At 43.8% G+C, this 20417-nt stretch overlaps 1 protein-coding gene across 2 annotated transcripts; it reads right to left on the bottom strand.

The window, feature by feature from the left end:
* Nucleotides 1-345: 345 nt before the first annotated feature.
* Nucleotides 346-19964, bottom strand: LOC119026415 (neuroligin-4, X-linked-like). Of its 2 annotated transcripts, XM_037110787.1 has the most exons (9): nt 19458-19964; nt 17120-18078; nt 15894-16046; nt 12790-12975; nt 11811-12261; nt 10561-10774; nt 9803-9927; nt 4109-4718; nt 1331-1738 (listed from the first exon to the last, which is right to left on the bottom strand). In XM_037110787.1, the coding sequence occupies exons 2-9, from the start codon at nt 17574-17576 to the stop codon at nt 1331-1333; spliced, it is 2604 nt and encodes an 867-aa protein (XP_036966682.1). In that variant the 5' UTR covers nt 17577-18078; nt 19458-19964. The 2 variants fall into 2 exon arrangements, with proteins under 2 accessions (XP_036966683.1, XP_036966682.1); XM_037110788.1 differs by lacking the exon at nt 19458-19964 and having other exon boundaries at nt 346-1738; nt 17120-17576.
* Between the last annotated feature and the right edge of the window lie 453 nt (nt 19965-20417).

The following is a 20417-nucleotide window of genomic DNA, read 5'->3' as shown; positions in this document are numbered from 1 at the left end:
AGGGAAGGAGAACGGGGGAAAGGATTAGGGCTCAAGGGGTCATGGTTTTTGGCTGGTGCTCAATCATCAAACCGATATTGCATTATCTACACAGTACTAACTCATCATCAGATGGTCAAACAAATAGACAGGATGAAGTGAAGAATGACCTATACCTCATCTACTAAACAAGTATCTAGATGTTTACATAGCTAAGAGTAATTTTAATGACTGTGCATAGCAAATATAGCCTTTTTAAATAAAGGTACTGTGTACATACTACAGTGGGTGAGATAGAAAGACAACCAGCCTTTGCTTCAGGACATCTATACAATAATATAGTAATATCTGAAATGAAAGCAATAATGTGGTTAAATAAGTCATGTTTTAATGCAAGAGCAGGTAAATGCTATAAATCATAATATATCATCTGTATCTTTCCATTCTATTTACAAGAGTTGAACACATAGCTGGTTAGAGTGATTCTTCAGTCGGTCTGACAACACTTCGGAGGCCCCTCTCTTCCTCCGAAGCTAATTTCTGTCTCTTGGCACACTTTGTCTTCCGTATCACTCCATCTCACTTTGTCTCTCTCGCACTCACAGCTGTTAAATCCCTCTCAATAAAATCTTAATCTCTATCCCGCCATCTGACAAACTTTTCTTTCAGCTCATGTTTTTTTTTTTGTTTAATCCCTCCTTTCCTCTCTGTCTGTTTTTTTACATCCGTCTCTCGCCGAAATTTTTGTTATTTTCTCCTCAGCTTAGGTTGATCCTTGGCAGATAGGGCCTTTGATCTTTTAATGGAAAAAAAAATGCTACATTCACATTTCACAGGTTGTTCAAGTTGACATCAGCAGTCTGTCTGTGTGTGGTACTCCTTAGCTCAGTTCTGCATCTACATCTGCTCTGCTCAGTTCCCCATGAAGCACAGGTACAGTAGGAGATGTAAATGATGATCCATAACTGACCCTTTTTTCGCCACGGCACTCCTCCTCTTCTTCCTCCTCAGGTGTAGAAAAAGCAGAATATTTAATATCCAAAGCAGGTTTTTGAGACGTTTTGATGGATGTCTCGGCTCGTCTTGATCCAGGTTTACGAGCAACTGATGCATAGAACTGCATCTCCTGGGATCCGGTTTGTCTTCAGGTCCCCGACATGCAACACACAGCTGTCTGCCTCTTCTTCCTGTTACTGAAACTGTCTGTCTGTCACTCCGTCTGTAACAATCCTGCAGGGCAATTAGTAGAGGTATTTAAGTCTTTTGTTTTATGTGTCTGTAGATATGTGTGTGTCTATGTGTGAGTGTGTGTTGTAATTATGTCCCAGTATGTGCAAGTATCTTGCAGCGGTTATACACGCGTGGTGGAGTGTGTGTGCGTGGAGATGTGTGTGTGTGGCAAGTGTGTATTGCTATATGGGCTGTGGTGTGTGTATCCCTGGTGTGGATGCCCCATCCTCATCCCCACCACCGATCCGGGCGTCATGGGGGTCATCGGCGTCGCCGGGGTAACAGGGTGCGACCCGGGGGTCACAGGCAGCGACCCCGGGGTCAGAGAGGTCATGAGGGGGACGTCATCAGGCGAGCGGCGCAAGGTGAGTGTGTAGTCAGGCGGGCAGGTGAGGCGCACAGTGTCCAGCGTGCTGTAGATGTCCTGCGTGTCCAAGCCGTCCAGGGCGTCCAGCGTGTCCAGAGTGTGATGGTGGTGGGCGTTGTTCCTCTCGTCTGCTGATGCGGCGTCACACTCCAGCTGCTTCACCTAAGAAGGTTGGATGAGTGGATAAGGGGAAAGGAAGACACAAAGCAACGGGGACAAAAAGACAGAAAAGGAAAGAAACTGAATCTCAGGCTCATCACCAAATCATCAGATCTAAAGCTGCCCCATAGGGAGTATTTTCATTATTCATTAATGTACTGACTTTATTCTTTATTAAAGATCCCCTCCAATGAAAATCAAGTTTTTAATCTTGTTAACCTATTCATACTGTATATTTATATAATATAAGACATATCTTGAGCAGAATAAGCATTTAACGCCATGGCTAAGAGTTTCTACTTTGGAACTGCGTCACACTAATGACAGCGTGGCTTCAGACAAGTGGGATTTTACACATCACAAACTTACGGGACGACTCCCGTCAGCTTGTGGGCTGGGGCATTTCACATCATAGCATTATGCTGCTGAAACACAAGCTGTATCCAGCAGAAGTTAGGTGTACCTGCCAGATGTGGCTCATTATCAATTTTCCATGCTTTCAAAAAATGGAAAAATTGTGATGTCCCAGTCAAACTTCTGGATTTAAATAAGTTTGTAATGTTTGCAGTCCTAATTTTCCAGACTACTATTCTGAAATTTTAACCCATATTGGTCTCTCTAACTGTATTCTCATAAATCTTCAATATTTTGTTACATAAAATGTTGTAAAATAGGAGAAAATGTGCAATCACACCTTCCTAAAGGCTAAGGTGAAATGTTCTAGTTGCATGATTTCTGTGAACCAGAGATTGTTTTCCCATTAAGGCTTAATAAATTGCCTAAACAATGAATCAATTATCAAAATAATAGCTGATTATTTTTCTTTATCAACTAATCATCAAAGTTAAAATGCCTGGGCCATATGGACAAAATCAATTATAATACTGTTTGTTGAGATTGTTTCATATCAATACATATCATGGAAATTATGATTATAATCATGTATAAAAATTGAATAACTGTGGTTCAATAATATAAACTGAGTTAGTGTTATGCATTTAATCAAATTCTCTAGAATTATCAATTCTAAATAATTTAGAGATTATCATTTATTCACAATATGAAATCCACTGAAAATCGTTACATAATGAGACTAAATAATTAACATCCAGTCCAACATGTGGTGGCAACTATTTCGATTCACACTGTGCCTGAAAATCAGTCATCAGATCTTGAAAGCATCAACAGAAGCTCTTCTCTCCCACAGAAAGCACTGCTCCTGAAATGCATCGTTATTAGTCCCGCTCTTTAATTCTGTGACTTTGGGACATGACACTATGTCACCACGTCACAAACTGGCAAAAGTTTATGCCTAGCATCTAGTTTGGCACGTAAGAATTGATTTGGCACAGCTGCTCTGTTGTTGTCAGCGGTGCTGACTCAGGCGTGTGTGAGCTGACCAATCAGAGCAGACTGGGTGGCAGGGGGGTGATAATAACTTAATAAATACACATAATGGATGACCACCCTATTTGTGTGTTAGCTTGATGAACAACCATTTTAAAATCATGACACATTAAAGTTTGTGAAAACATCTTAGAGTCTTAATTTTGGGAGTAAATTGAGTGTTCACTCTGATCAAATTTGTTTCAGAGCCAGCCTGACAACAGCTATAGCACAAACGAAATACAGAGTTCAGCTCAAGTTCAAGCTACATCACGACTATTACTCATCATCAGAAACTTCCATCTGGATTAGACTGATTTTAATGTCATCCACTGCTTGGCTATTATGTGTTTTTCATGGTGATAATTCTGCATAACACAAGGATACAGTCTGTGACAATCATTACACTGATACAAAAAACACTGTGCATGATTTTCGCCTGTCACATCAGATCTACCACTGGGATACACCACATGAAAATAAATTACATTTCAGATGAATAAAACACAATTAACAAAAGCAGATGTTATGTGCAGCCGCAGTGCTGTGGTTCAATTGCCAATTAACAGGATTTGTCAGCTGTAGAAAATAAAAAAAAAAAAGACCTGACATTTAGCACTCAGTGTGAGAGATTTCAGCGCAACTGACGGAGCGCGGGATAGGCCAAACAGTCAGAGGATGAATTGGAGGCAATTCAGGCAATTGGACACAGCTCACACATGCACATGCATCAAAAAAACACACACGCGCAAGTACACACACACACGCGCACAAGTGCACACACTCTCCCACTGATAATGTCTGCCGATGACAGACTGTGTTCTGCAGAAGTGCTCTGCTGGCAGCTTCTCCACTGGCAAGAGAAAGCACTCTTTCATACAGTCGCACACACACAACCTCAACTGGCATAATTAACAATATGCATAATCATGTTCATTGTATGGGTATAGAAGCACGCAAACGCCGCACACAGTCTACACGGCTCACCTGTAATGACATCAGTCCCTCCCCTTGCAGGTGGGCAGCGACATCCGCAGGTGTGATGTCCCGTCTCGGGGGAGGAAGCGGACGTGGCCGGCGATGCTCCAGACGCCTCTTATCTTTCTTGTACAGTAGAGCAGCGAATGCCAGGATGTTTAAGAACAACAGTGACGCTCCCACTGCGATCGTCACTGAGAGCTCAGTGGAGTAGTCCTCATTAGGGACACGAACCCCGTTTTCCTCTCCACCTTGGCCCAGAGCAGACTCTGGCGGCTGTGGAGTTCCTCCTTGCGAACCTGGATGACGCGTGCTGCTGGGCGGCCAACCTTTGGCCAGACGCTTAGTGTATGAATACGGAGTGTCATCCTGTGGAGAGGGACTGTGAGTGAAGGAGGACACCGACTGGAGGAGTTCGTTGACATGATGCAAGTGAGGGACCAGTTGGAGCCAGAAGGAGATTTTGGTGGCACGGTAGTGGTCTCTGACTCGAGGCTTCAGGCCAATGTGGAGGTACAGCTGCTCTTTCGGGGTGTACTTGGACCAGGCCACTTCTTCAAAGCGGTTCGGTTTAGTGTGGATGAACTTGGTGTCTTGAGGGACCGGCTGGTTCGGGTCACTGGAGAGAGTAAAACGCAATGAGTTATTTATTTGCATCTAGATGGGTTGTGTGTGGTTGTTACATAAGTTTTTTTTGACCTGTTTTATAATTCATTGATAACAAAAGGGAGGCATCAATCATTTGTGTTAGGCAGGGCATTTGTCTTCATCTCCTCTGAGCACTTTGTTCAACAAATATCATATGCCAAAAGATACATGTAAGAAAGGAGAACTATATATAAAATATAACAATCTTGACAAGTTAAAGGAGACATCTGTTCATTTTCAGGCTTATAATTTTGTGTTTGGTTAATACCAGAATAGGTTTATGGGAGGTTTATGGGCTTTAATTCTTAGGAAACACATTGGTTGTCTTTTACTGTCTAAGAACTACAGCGCTGTATACCCCTGAATACATATTCTGAGATGCTCCTGTCTCTTTAAGCACCCCCCCCCCCCCCATTACCCATTCTACTCTGATTGGTGAGCTCACACACGCCTGACCCAGCACTACTGACAACAACAGAGCAACTGCTCTAAATCAAAAATATATTATAAGTCTCTTTAAAAATCAATATCAAATTGCTGAAAAATATAGAAGTAATTCATAGAATTTACCCTGGCAGCAAGTGTCATAAAGCATTATTTTGGTAGTTACATAGAATGTAGTGCACAGCAGTTAGTGAAAAGCTTCAAACTTCAAAAAATAAGATAAAATACAACACATCCTCACAACTTTAAAGCTCATGGAAGAAAAACTTCCCAACACGGGAAAGGGGACCATCCAACGAGCATGTGAATACCAGGTATTTGATTAAAAATAGGATTAAATAAACCACAATGAAAACAAACTTAATTTTCACACAGACAGCATCAAAACTGCCATCAACACAAATCTCAGGTGTGTAACAATTTGCTGACCTCATCACATCATAACAACATGTGGTATGTGTTGAAAAAGTGTATGTCGAAGTAAACTTGCATGTAGCGGCGTGATCCGACCCTCTCAGTGAAGTTACATAGAGCAGAAACACTTACAGGGGGCAGAGTGGCTGAGGCAGAAACACCATTCACCCGGTTACAAGACACTGAACCAGCTACATGATTCTGAAGCTTTTATTTTAGGGTGAAAAAAAGTTACATAATGTTGCTCTAAGTATTAATACCAGTATTTCATGCTTCCCAGTTTTTCAAATGTCAGAGCTTCCTAACAGAGCTGCTGTGAAGACTTTTTCTCAGCTGGCTACCGTCCTCCTGTAGCGTGAGTGCTGGCCAACAGTTTCACCAGCGCTGGCACACGTCTTTCTAATCAATATAACAGCAACACAAGGCAAACCAGTGGCGGAAAAATATCTGTACAAATAAAAACAAGCTTATTTTCCTGTGTGCAAAAGCTCAAAGGTGGTTTAGTTGTAAATCATTGATTTTTTTTTTCCCATCTTCGCAGGCCTTTCACAAGCCACAAAAACGCTTTTTTTTCCTCATAAGAGATGAATATGTGCGTGTGGCATAGTGAAAATCACCCCTCTGACACATGCAGACAGACAGGCGTTGATTTGTTGATTTACCGTCTTATTTGTGTCGGCAGCCAACGTGACGCGAATCAAACAGCAGCACATCTTCACAGACGTGCCGGTGACACGCTATGTGCTCACTTGTCAATCTACACCTTATGAACAGCACACAAAGGCAGCCAGCATAAATTTTTTTTTTTAAAAAAAGACCTACAGGCGCACAAACACACAGACGTGCTGAAGATTTATGCGCCCACGCAGAGGCTTACAAAATATACATCAGGGAGCATCATACCCTCCCTGTTAAATTGAGCTGTCGCAGAGTTCCATCACCATCGGAGACACTCTCAATCGAGTGAAACGTTCCTTCAGAGAAACTTCCCCGCTGATAATTGAAGTGCACGCTGAAATCTTCTCAAGCCCTCTCTGGGTATTTTGCTCCGCAGCTTGAAACGGCTAACTCGATGCGTTCCGGACAGGTTTCCTACAGTCACATTACGTGAGAACGGCGCCCTAATTCTGCATGTTGTGAGATAGCGAGGCTCTGCGGTGATTTAGATCAAGGTCTAGACTGCAGATGTCTCTGTAAATCTGAGGAGGTCTCAGTGGAGTGAGCCTCGATTGGATTAATTACTGGTAATTACTCACTTCGAGCACAGGCGAAAGAGGGTCCATCCTCAACAATTACTTTTATCTTGTATATCATGTCAGAGTGGGCAGATAAAAGGTACTCTTATCAGTGTGGATTGTCAGGTTTTTCAAGTTTTAATGTGTGACTACAGCCACTGTAGTTTTCATTTCACATTCAATTTAATAAATTGCATCTGTGGAAGCGTTTGAAGCTCCCGGCAGATCGTTTTAATTCCGATTTAACATATTGAATAAGCTTTTTATGTCATGGCACCAGACGTGACGGAATGAGGATGCAGCAGGAGAGAAGATTTATCAAACAGTCGCTGATCTCTCATTCCTCTTTCAGGACATTACCTTGGCTGCCCTCAAGGACTTTTCCAAGAGCAGGAGGTTCTTTAACTTTCTCAGCCAAGGTCCAAAGAAGAAGAAAGGCCCTGTCAAGATCTTGACATGACGGAGAACCCGTGTGCACCCTCCGCCTAAATTAGTCTGCAGTGCTGCTTTTATGATTGTATCTAAAGTACAGTCTTCTCGACAGACATCAGAGACCTTTTGAGGAGAAAAGACATTATAATACCAGATCCTTCGTCTGTGAGCTCATTATTTTTGTTGCTCCAACACTCCAGTGTTTTTCCTCCGATGCGTCATAAAATCTCAGCCTCACTCAGTTTCAACTTCCTCAGCAAAAAAAAAAAAAAAAAAAAAGGTTTTCCACCAAGGAGGTTATGATTTCGCCTGTGTCCATTTGTCTGTTTGTGAGCACCCAAAAAACTCTGGTCTCTCCACCTGGAGTGGACCCCATTAAGAAGACAGACCCAGGAATTTTTTTGCATTTTCTTTTACATTTTGAGATTGGGTGTTTTTTGCCATCTTCGATAATTTCTCAGGGAATTAAAGGGGAAGGGGAAGAAAAACAGGCGTAGTTATGTGGCTGGTGTCTGAGGACAATTTGATGCAGATCTTAAATGTGGAAAGCTTACATAGTTTAACTCCCACTCTGTCGAGTTAGCTCTTTCTGGGTGCGGCTACACGGTGTGCTATTAACCAGCATTACGATGCACTACTGCCTGCTTTTACAAGAGAGCGAGACAGTAAAGTTAACAGACATAGTTTAAGAGACACTGGATTATTTACAGGATATTATCATTCATTCAAAAGAACAAAATATTTCATTTTTAGAACATTTCCTTCATTTTCATTACGGGTTGTTTGCAAGACCCTGATAGTCACATACACCAATCATTACATCCCATGATGCATCGTGCTGGATAGAAAAATGTGACAGAAAAGGAGTTTTATATTTCTAGATCTAGTGTACATCGGCTGGTCACTGGGGCAGCCATCTTATAGGTAAAGGTGTTGGATCCTTGACATTGGGTACTTATCTGTACCAAAACACCAAGTCTTGTACCTCTGGTCGCAATTTTGTCCCCTAATTTAAAGGGACAACCCAACCTTTTAAAAAGGGTACATATGTGAACCTTTTATTGCTTGAGAACATACAGTAAATGCACCTTTTTGGCAATCAAAAGGTACATATAGTTACTTATAGGTCTAATATTTAGCCCTGGGGGTACATTAGTGTAGATTGTACCTTGTGGGACAGAAATGCCTATGTATATAGTTCACAATAGAAGACTCTCTAGGCAGTGAGTAGCAACCAGTGAACAAGGGGGTCAATTTCAGACACAACCGAAGCTTAGATCCTGTCCAGCAACTGCATCTAGTTTGGTTCCCTAGAAGCCTCACTCTCACTATGGTCTGCCAAAATGCTGGATTTTTCCCAGAGAAATTGGGGTCAAATTACAGCACAAAGGCAGCCTGTGTAGCACAACAAAAACAAGACGAGGCATTGTTTTTGCCCGGTCACTACCCCCAGGTAACGGTGGAACAACTGGAATAACAACAGTGGAAACTCAACTATGCAAAGGAAAAAGAACCTTGATGATGGAGGAGACAAAGAAGACGAAGGTACCAAGATGAAACGAGAGGGAGTGGGTGAGCATTTACTCGATCTCTCCATCGCTCTTGTGTTGTGTCAAAGTCCGCTCACACACTGATATGTGTTTCCTCTTACATAAGACGGTTCTACTACTGGATGAGTAAGAAAGAAAACCTGCCTACTTACTAACACAACCAGGTATTTAACTCTTGCATTTTCACAGCACTGAGATCAGGGTTTCTATGTCAAATCATGATTCTTCAGGGGTTTATTTTGCTTCACACAGTGGCCAGGCTGCCAGCGGAGGCCATGTTGCGAACGCTGTCTTTTCAACAACTGTAGTGCAGCCGGTGGTTGGGGTTGAAAAGCTGCCTTCTTCCACTTTAATGCTATTTAATAATAATGATCTTCTCCCTGTTATTCTGTTTGTTTGATTGTCCTCCTCTCTCCGTGTGAACCGTGCCAGATAATTACAGTCCACGCACGCCCATGTTTACTATCAATCAGTCCAACAAATTAAACATAAAGAAAACTCATCAAGCACTCGCTGTTTATCTGAACGGCACCAAAGACTCGAGTCTTGGCTGTCTTATTCGGAGCTCGGAGGAGGTTTGTTCCTGTAAAATCGTGAGCGAGCTGCCCACAGCTAGAGCAAAAGCACGCTGTGTTGCCAAAAACCACGTCTCTGCAGAGACTCAAACACAAAAGGATGAAGAATGACTACCGCTGTGCATTTTCCTTACATATTAAAACATGATTACGTGACTTGCTTTCATTCACTATCGTGACACATTCTCTAAGTGTGGGTGAGGATTAGCAGGCATTAGAAACACAATATCTGCATCTAAGGAAGCAGAAATAAAGAGAAAGTGAATCATGCTGAAGCACTGCTTTGTTTGTTTTCTTTATAGAGTATAGTCAGGCAAAGAGAAGAAAAAAGAAGAAAAAACGTTCTCGGTGGGATTTTCCAGCTGAAATCAGCGTCTCACATCAGTGTTCAGTTTAATAGCTTACCCGGTCTTGGCAAAGTTGGTCCAGTAAGTCATGACTACAGCACTCAGCATCACGTCGTTCTTGGAGAAGTTACAGTTGAACAGATCAGTGGGTCCCACCATGGGCACTCCAAACACGTAGGGCACCTACACACACACACACACACACACACACACACACACACACACACACACACACACACTTTATGAAAGCTTACTGTTCTGCCAACAGATTACATTCATTTTCTTGACAGTAACCGGAACCATAACTGAATCACTCCCGGTGAAGACAGAAACTGATTCATGCGTAACAGCGGTGAACCTAAACTCAGGTCAGTAAATTCATCTTCAGGTCGACACGTCATCGCCAATCGTCTGGACTGAAATCCACAGCCACATGTACAAATACATGAACACACACGCAAACACACACAATTATGCAGTGCAATGACATAAACTTGTGTAGCTATTCAAAATTAAACCAATATTGAAGGTTTACGAGCAAATACCAAAAAATGGATACTGTGATAAAGTAGAGTAATCACAGCAGCAAATATACAGGTAGACACAACAGCTGTAAAACAAAATCTGCCTAAAAATAAATTCCACTCACATTTCAAATAGCTCATGCTGTGGAGAGCTGCTTGATCTGACTTATTAAGTTAATATGGAGCAGCACTTTGAGGAGCTCCTGATATATTGTGTTAATATTCCTAGAATCACCAACGTTTTCCCCGATCTGTTGTCAAGTTAAGAACCCAAACCGGTCCGTCATCTTACCTCGTCACCGTGTGCAGAGTCAGCCCAGGGCGGCGTGGCGTCACTCTGGCAGTGGTGGTAGAAGGAGTAGAAGTAGGTTGGGGATCCGTACTGGGCGTGAAGGTCGGCTGTGGCGATCGCCGGCGCCACCCATTGGTGGTCCGTGAACAGGGCGACCAGAGTCTTCCGCCGGGTTTCTGCATTGTCGCGGTCGGCCCAGTCCGTGTACATGAACCTTAAGCGTAGACGTTTAAAATTAGCCCTTTACTCTATCAGTTAATCAGTAAGGATTGTCAGTTATCTGTTAGCAAATATTTAAGAATATTTCTTTTTGTTAAAGGCATTACTCTTTCAACAACTCAGAACAATTTTGAGGTAATCTGATTCCTCATTTATTTTTAGTAAAGTCACTCTGTCAGATTTTACAGGGTATTTGCAAACACATCTCACAGTCAAAATTATTCATGTGTATATTTAAACATTCATTTAAGGGAAATATAAGGAAATACTTGCAATCTCCTTCTTGATGATAGTTAAACGATTCTTTTTGCATGTATCATTTCTTTTCATAGAATGGCAAAGGTATGAACCCTAACCCTTAAGTCTCTCCTCACCTCTAACTCAACCAACAAAGGCAAGGAGCATTGGCCAATCAGAGGCAGAGTAGGGTGGGTCATTCCTTTGCCATCCTAGGAAAAAAACTCTAATGTTTATCAGATTATGTGCTTGTGACCGAAACCACCAAAAGCAGAGGGTTTGTTTAATTTTAGTGTAAATACAGAAAACATGGGGGAGAAAATTGCCAAAGTTAGAAAATCCATTCACAACCGACATTTTAGCTCACTAATTGATTAATAAAAATAACAAACCTTCCGAGAAAAAACAAGAAGAAATAAAAATGTAAGTTTGTGGTTTTGACAAGCCTCTGCCTGTTGTCTTTGATTCAAGGATGTCATGACTCCCAGTCAAAAAATAGTCAGGCAAATACCCTCTAGCACAAATGGTTTTCCAGTTAGTTGTCATATTAATAAGTGAAACCAGATATAACATGTTAATCATTGAACTTTTGATTTTTGTTACCTTTGGACATTCTAGCTGTTTCCCCATTTCCAGGCTTTAGGCTAAGATAAGATAACTTTTTGCTGACTGTAGGTAAGAGTACGAGTGGTTTCAATGTTCTCATCTTACGCTTGGCAAAAAAGTGAATAAGTACATTTCCCCCAAAATGTTGCACACCTTAGAGAAATTAAGATATTTACAGACTTGCTCACCTTATGCTCTCTCTCAGCGTATCTCGGCCTTCTGGGTATCCGTACAAGCTATCCACAAAGTCTGACACAGCAAAGTCAAAGTCCTCAGCCGTGACACCGTCCTCTGAGTCCACAATGCCCTCCACAAACTTCACGCCCTCACCCTGGTTAACCCCGAGCATCACGTCGTAGTTCAGAAACTCTCCCTGCTCCATCAGAATCTGGGGGTCATCTGGTATAACATCACCATCAATCACCGGGGCAAAAGCCGTGTGATACTTGGCCGGCGTTATGTTCTGCTCCACAAGTTCGCGGTAACTCCGGCCCTGGAGGCAGGCGACCAGTTGGGTGCTGTCGTCGATGCCGCAGCCCACCCTCTCACCGAGCTGCCGGGCGTACTTGCTGGGCTGGTAGTTGACGGCCCAACTGGCTAAGGCGCTGCCGCTCTGGATGATGGCTCTGTGGAACAGGTCTGACACACACGTGAATATAAGTATGTGTGAATAAAGCGTGCGTACTGAGGCGCACACATGTACATTTATGGATGCACAATATGCACCCACACACGCACGCATGAGCGCACATCCATATGGCTAGACTCTTACACAATCCATTTGCACACATAAACAGATGCAAAACATTGAAACGTGAATTTCCAACTGATCTTGCAGACATACATTATTCACTAGGAAGACAGGTCATGTTTAGAGCAGCAGGTTCACGTAGGTAAGAGTTAAAAAATTTAAATAATACAGCTCTTAGCTATATGAGTCACGGGCTGTATTATTCACAAGGCTTATTCAGGCGTTTATACCGGTAAATGAAAGCTTTACCGGTCCACTGGAGACTTTGAAAAGTTTCATAACCTTAAATGTCACGGCTTTCACAGCACCCACCTACTTACCAACCACTATGGGTGCCAAACTACAGATCTGCCTGCTCTCTATCTTTTAAAGCCTTCCCACGTGAAACAAAAAGCAGCCTCTCTGTTCATCCTCACCCTCGGAGTAGTGAGACAAGGTGAGCAGGCTGACACAGGAGGCTCCGGCCCCGGATCCAAACACGGTGACCCTGCCCGGGTCTCCTCCGAATGCTGCGATGTTCTCCTTCACCCAGCGCAGCGCCTGGATCTGATCCAACAGGCCGTAGTTCCCTTTCGCCGCCTGGTCACCTGTGCTGAGGAATCCTGCGGGCGGACAGAAAGAGAGATGTTGTTGCGAATGGTAGACAACTTAATAAAACGCTCTGTGGAGAATTGAGCTGTAAAAATGAGTCGATCAAAAGAGTTTTTTCTTCATCTCGCAATGCTCACAGTCTTCAAACACACAGGAAGGTGATTGGATGTACGTTCTTGTTGGATGATTTAAAGAGAAAACTAATGAGAACCGATGCCCCCCCCTCCTCCCCCGTAATTCCTCGAAAATGTGATCAAATCAGCAAGGTCCATCCATATTCATAGGACATAAACCTACACACGCATGCAGTTACAAACGCATCCCCCAGTCCCTTTACTGCTGACGCTGTTAAGTAAACACAAAGGATCCTAATGGACTCACTCCACTACCATATATCTCATTACTGCAGAAGCTCATTTCTGTGAACCTCAACATATAAGAGTATAATTAGCAGGAAGGGTGACATTAAGACATAATACATTTCATTATTCATTTTTTTTCTTTTTTTGCACTTTCTCTGAAATTTCTCCCATGTTAAATGGAGATGGAAAGGAAATTATATTAGCTTCAGAATGACTTCATAATCTGCTTTCACAGCAAGGTTTTGGTAAATGTCCGAATTCATACAAGTTCGTCAAGAACACACCCCGGTTCCAGATGCTTCGGTAAGATTTATAAAGAATAATGCCGTGCATGATTGGACACTTTGCACATATTGGCTCACCTCATGCATCCAGCTTATGATGGCAATGATGAGGAGGAGGAAGAGGAGGAAGACGACACTGCGACTCGAGATGATGGATGATGGATGATGGTGGTGGTGGTGGTGGTGATCGTATTGGAGGTGGTGCAAACACAGAAGATGGAGATGAGGACAAAACAGAGGCAAGCAGGATTGGCTCTGTTTAGCTCGATATGGTGATTACAGCCATAGCATCTTGTCCCCAAGGTCAGAATTAAACAGTTGTTTTGCCCACTAAGCAAATGCAGATTTATGCCTCCTTTTAAAATCAATATCTAATGAAAGACTCCAAAGCCCTTTAAAAAAAAAAAAAAAAAAAGGACAGGAAAAAAAACACACACACACAAATCTCAAACTCAGATTGAATTTTTTTTTTTTTCCGGTTGAACATTTTAACCTTTTTATTCGATTTTCAAAAACGGTCTTTTTAAAACGGAGAGGAGTTGCATTCAATCTGCTCTCTAATCAAAGCAGACACCAGAAGAAACCTTCCCTCTGCAGCAGGAACATATCTCATACACTATTCACATGCTTTGTGTGCACACACGAACTACAAAATGTGCTAAAACGGCACAAAAAGATGGCAAACAAAATTGCTGTGTTGAATAATTTAAAGAGAGAGTAACCCAGAATTATTCCTTTAAAATGTCTCCCCTCGTAGTGAGTACATTTATCAACATTTTATCAAAAGCCTTACTCACAGACATCAGTCACTTTATGTAACATAAATCCACATAATTAAGAAGATTAAAGTGAAAATGGTATGTGGGTTAATTCATTTTGCTGAATAGACCAAATCACACAACTAATTACAAAGAAGCATAGTGTATGTTTTATTAACCTGCTGGCAGATTTTAATTAATTCCTTCGTATGAATTATTAAATTGCGGGCAACTCCTAATGAGAGCAAGGGCATGATTTAACCCAGCCAATGGAATGATACGCAGCCCCTGCATCTGACTTAATTTGATATGAAGCCATACTGTGCTCGAGCAGACCCCTCTCAGTCCTCATGCCCTCAGTGTAGCACAATAAATGCCACCTTTAAAGTGTGTTTTAACCCTCCCATTGCCCCACACAGGCCTTGTAATATTTATAATTACAGCTACAAAACGCCAGGATTCTAAGATATTCTATTTATTCAGCCTGTGAGCTTTGCATGGCTGTCTAAAATTAGAAAATCCACAGGGAATCAGATTTTCCCCGTTCAGAGCACAGTGAGTCAGAGAGTCATGGAGGTAAAAAAAAAAAAAAAAAAAAAGGATCAGATTTGAGTCAATGCTAGTGTGGAGAAAAATTGGCTTCAGGGGGTTTATTTCCACTAGGGACACCCATACTGAACATGTTTCCACTCCGAAAAGAAAGAAAAAAAAACAACAACAAAAAAAAGGAGAAGCACTCTGGGTAAAATCAGCTCGCTCATGGTTTACACATTTTATAGCTCGGTGAAGGATTAAACAATCCAGATGGTGAACGTGAGGAAAAGTAGAGTAGATTGCATCAATTTCTCTAACAATTCATAGCTCTTTGCTTATAAATACACGATACCCAGTGACGATCTGACAATGCCAGGGCAAAAGTAAAATAAAACTGAATCAGAATAGCAACGCTGAGGAAAACATTATCCCATGCCACCTTATCTCTGCTGCAGCAGCTTCCGTCAGACTATTCTATTTTCACATTCCTGCCACATTCCCAACTTATACAGATGTGTATGTTTCCAATTACTATCCATTTGTCACCCTTTAGCTTAGCCCCCCCCAACGTACGGCAAATTACCAAACAGTAGGTGTGTGATACTGCAGTGATATTATCAGAATACCCAGAGCACCTTGGCAGTAATTGCACTGCTATTGTTCTTGCTCAAAGGGTGGAGCGTGGTGGTGGTGTAGCACTAAAAAAGAGCCATTTTAAAATGTGGATTGTTTCACAGAATGCCTCCTACGTGCACACATTTTTGGGGGGGGGTTTTCTAATAAAGTCTACCTAACAGCCATCCAAGTCCAGCATCTATCAGTATATTATATGGTTGTCAAGATACACTGAATGTATCTGCATTGCAGAAAAGGATGAAAAATGATCAAAGCATACAATTCAGAGGTTTGAGGACGCTATATATACTCATAAAACCGCGAAGCACCAACGTGTTGAGCAAATTACGCAGATATAGAAGACAGATTATTTTACCCAGTACTCCGAGGCGGTAGTTGAGGGTTATGACTATGACGTTGCCATAGCTTGCCAGCACACTGCCATCCATCATGTTCCCGGTGCCTTCTGTGTACGAGCCCCCGTGGACGTAGACCATCACCGGCCGCTGACCCCCCTCCTCATGGATGTCTGGGAAAGAGAAGAAAACGATGGATATAGAATAGATGGTTGGATAGATAGATGCCAGTGCTACAAATAATCATTTTTGTGCATGCGTGTGCACAGATCCACCCACCATCCTTCTGCCTCCATTGTGTGTGAGCAAGTGCGTGCGTGCATGTGTGTGTGTGTGTGTGTGTCCACCTGTCTATTTGTATGTATCTCACCCTTTAATCACTTGCTGGCTCAATACATACAAAAGCAGAGAAGGTCTGCGGCGGCCTTGCTTCTCTATGCTTCGTATCTCCCTAGCGGGTGGATATAAAATGAGGCTGTGTTCATGCTTGCAATAGTGTTTGTGTGCCTGTGTGTGTGCTCGTGTGCGTGCAGGGTGACATGCATGTGTATGAACCAATATGTATGCATGAGTGAGCCTGTGTCCTTCCCACTTTCCTCCACAAGTCAAGGCGTCAACCCCTCGGCCACTGACGCAGGTGTCTGCATTTTAAGTGTCGGTTCGACCAGCGGCGCGAACAAGGAGGGGATGGATGGAGCTGATTGGAGGGGGGTCAACTTAAAAAAAAACCACTTTGTTTGTTTTAGTTGACAAGGGCATGTCTGTGCCCTGACAGGACAGGCATGTTTTAATCATTAGCCGGAGACAAAGTGTTCTCAAAATGTTCTTGCGGTCGTCTCTGGTTAGCAAGCGCCATTTTTTTGCTGCCCAAATGAACCTTAAAGGAGACCTATTATTATTTTACTTCAGTGTTTCATAAGTTCATGTGGATATAAAGTATCTTAAAAAGTCCACACCCCCTTAAGCTCCTTTCACCCACACAAAACACTGCCCCTGAAACGCCTCGTCAGTCGCCCAGGCTTTAATTCTGTGACGTTGTGACATCACGCTACGTCACCATGTCACATATTTGCATAATTGATGCCAATCAGCTAGTCTGGCACATAAGAATTGATTTAGCACAGCTGCTTTGTTGTTGTTAGCGGTGCTGGCTCAGGCATGTGTGAGCTGACCAATCACAGCAGACTGGGAAAATAAGGTCCCCCGAACACTGCTCGAAGCTAGAAAGGTGGCAGGGTTCACTCACCCTCCTCAGTGGGGACGTAGATATTGAGGTAGAGACAATCCTCGCTCTGGTGCGTGAGGTACGTCGCGGCTATATCCAGGTTGGCTGTGAGCCAAGACGGCATCATATCTCCCAGCATGCTCCTCTCATCCAGCGACTGCGGGCACACGGGAGCAAACTGTGTCACATTACGTATTCCCGGCCAGGGTAAGGGAGGCTCGGGCGGCTGGAAGCGCCGGTCCCCCGTGGGAGGCCTCGCATATGGTACTCCCAGGTACTGGATGACAGGCCCCAGGAGGTCGGAGGGCAGCGGCGTCAGGATACCCCGGATACGGCCCTGCGCAGTGGAGATGACAGGCACAGTCTGCTGCCCCGATGACGAGGCCGGGTAAAGAGAGAGGGAGAGGCAGAGGGAGAGAATGGCAGAAAAGGATGGGAGAAGAGGAGAGGGAGTTCTCCTGGTCCTTTGCTCGGACATGACGGCGTGTTTAGGGGTAGCTGGGAGATGAGGGATGAGAGGGGACGAGGAAAGGATCGGGGGAGGGCGATGGGTTGCAGTTGCGCTGACCCTTCAGAGGTATCCAACACTTGCACACAGCTGCTGCTCAGCCTGGCCCATAGCACACAGTCCGAACAACCTTTTCCTCTTGTGTGTGTTCAGTCCTGCGTGTGAGTCAGTGATTCTGTGCCTCTGAGTGTGTGGTGACTCAGTCCGAGAGTCCCTTGAATACGTGTCTGTGTGTGTATGTATGTGTGGAAGTGTTTAAGCCAGTGTGTATGGCCTGGACTGGCAATTGGAGCATGTGTGTGTTTGTGTATGTGTATCTGTGTGTGTGTGTTTGAGTGTGTGTGTGTGTGTGTGTGTGTGTGTGTGTGTGTGTGTGTGTGTGTGAGAGTCTCTCGTTATGTAAACAGTAGCATCACTGTTCCTCTGTCACTCTCTCCTTCCGGTCACCCCCATAACAAGCCCAAAGTGCCTCCTGGAAAAGAGAAAAGAGAGGCAGGGACATGGAAAGAGAGGCGCAGAGGGATTTAATTAGTCTTCATTAGAATGATCAGTGTAAAATAAATAAAATGTCACACACGTGCACGCGCGCACACACACACACACACACAGCATGCTTACACATCACATCAGAAAGAATAGGCTGTGCCACCTCGTTGCTGTTCACGTTAAAAATAGATATGCAAGGGATAGATAGGGCAAACGAGATGTTGTCCGCTCAGCTTAACTCGGTGTCAGGGCTGCTGTGTCACACAGGAATGGGTTGTGTGCATCTCTTAGTGTGTCTATGTGTGTGTGTGTGTGTGTGTGCGCGTGCGAGTATGTATGAGAGAGAGAGTGAGTGTGTATCCGGTATGAGCCGCAGACATATGTCACATTCTCACTACACACTGCTTCACAGATCACAGGACCTGGTTGAGGAGGATAAGGGGGGGGGGCGTAGAGAGTCACGTCACATGCTTAATTAAACCCTGATTGCACTGTGGGGCTCCTGACCTGCCTATAGCATAAGGTAGGAAGCCTGTGACACGCGCACGTACATACACTTTGTTGCGTGCACACCTTCTCTTACGTTTTCCAAACAAAACAAAACAGTAAAAATGCATACACACTTTCTTGTTGCTCACACACACACACACACACACACACACAGCTGCTCCCCAGCCGACACTGCTCTCTCTCTCTCTCTCTCTCTCTCTCTCTCTCTCTCTCTGACGGCCTTTAGGGCAGAATATTAACACATACATACACGCACGCGCGGGCAAGCAGGCAGGCACGCGCGCGCACCGATACTGGAGCAACATCAATTTCCGCACATCCTAGGGCGCACGTCCAAAGCGACAAAGATATTAGAGTGCAGGAGCCATCAGTACTATCGCTCCTCCCATGTTAGATTGTATTGGTGTCGGCTGTCCAAGGTGCTAGTTAACATTCCAGTGGTGATCACACACGCTGATGAATAACGCTCCATTTATCAAGGCAAACCCGCCTGCCACCCTCCCCTTGTGTGTGTTTTTATACAGAGAGAAGAAGAGGAAAGAAGAGAGAAAGAAGAAGAACAAGAAGAATCAGAAGAAAAAGCGCTAATTGAATTTTTAATTCAAATAAACGGCAAGGAGGAGAAGAAAGTGTGTGTGTGTGTGTGTGTGTCGGAGGGGGGGTGTTTAAATCTCTATCGGCACTAGAGCTGACTACGGCAAATCACACACACACACACACATATGCAAAAAGCCTCAACCTGCATCCTCGCTGCAGTAAAAAAAAAAAAAAAGAAGAAGAAGAAGAAAGAAAAGAAAGAAAGAAAAGAAAAGAAAAAGGAATCATCTATTGACAAAATGTAAGGATGTATCGTACCCTGCCGGGACGAGAGGTGTGAAATCCCACGGAGCATGTTCCCGTTCCCGTCCACCGCAATATTCGCCTCGTGTTTTCGCTGCTGCAGCTTATCCGACGTGCCCGGGATGGGATATGGGGAGATATTCCTCTGCTGCTGCTGCCGCCGCCGCCGCTGCTGCTGCTGGTGGAGGTGGTGTTGGTGGTGGTGGCGATGGCACGTCTCCTGGGTGAGAATAACCCCCCCACAAAAAAAAAAAAAAAGAAAAGAGAGAGCGAGAGAAAAAAAATATGTTAAAAAAAAAATCAGCCTTCAGTCCGAGAAAAAGATGGGAATGAGAAAAAGAAAAAGACGTTTTTGGATAGTAGTGGGAAAAAAAATGTTCTCCAAGGAACGCGAGGCCCAGGATGCTCAAATGATCAATCTCCCTCTCTCCCTCTCTTCCTTTCTTTCTCCTCCCTCCCCCATCGCTCTCTCTCTCTTTCTCGCTCTCTCTCTCTCTCTCTCTCTCTCTCCCTCTCTCTCACTCTGCCCGAGTCTCTCTTTCTCTCCCTAGATGCGATTGGACAGTGTGGCAGGCAGCCGCTACTGATCCAATGATACGCACCTAGCTCCGTGAGGCTGGAGAGAACAGGGAGAATGGTGGAGAGGAGAAGGGAAGAGAGGAGAGGAGAGGAGAGGAGAGGACCAACCTGTGCAAGGGAAACACACACACACACACAAACACACCATTACACAAAGCACACTAGTGCACACACACACACACACACACACACACACACACCTGTAGAGGGTAAAAAAACAAAACACATATGCACACAGGAAAACACACAATGCATGCTCACACAAACCTGTAGCAAACACACTCACTCACACACACACATACACCTTAACACATTGACGAGCGGTGCTGGAGTACACAGTGACCTCTTCAGGACCAGAACAGGAGATTCTGTTGCCATTCTATTCAGCTCTGCCTG

This window comes from Acanthopagrus latus, chromosome 9 (assembly GCF_904848185.1).
Source record: "Acanthopagrus latus isolate v.2019 chromosome 9, fAcaLat1.1, whole genome shotgun sequence".
Classification (NCBI taxonomy): Eukaryota; Metazoa; Chordata; class Actinopteri; order Spariformes; family Sparidae; genus Acanthopagrus; species Acanthopagrus latus.
This window is presented reverse-complemented; position numbering and strand designations above follow the sequence as displayed.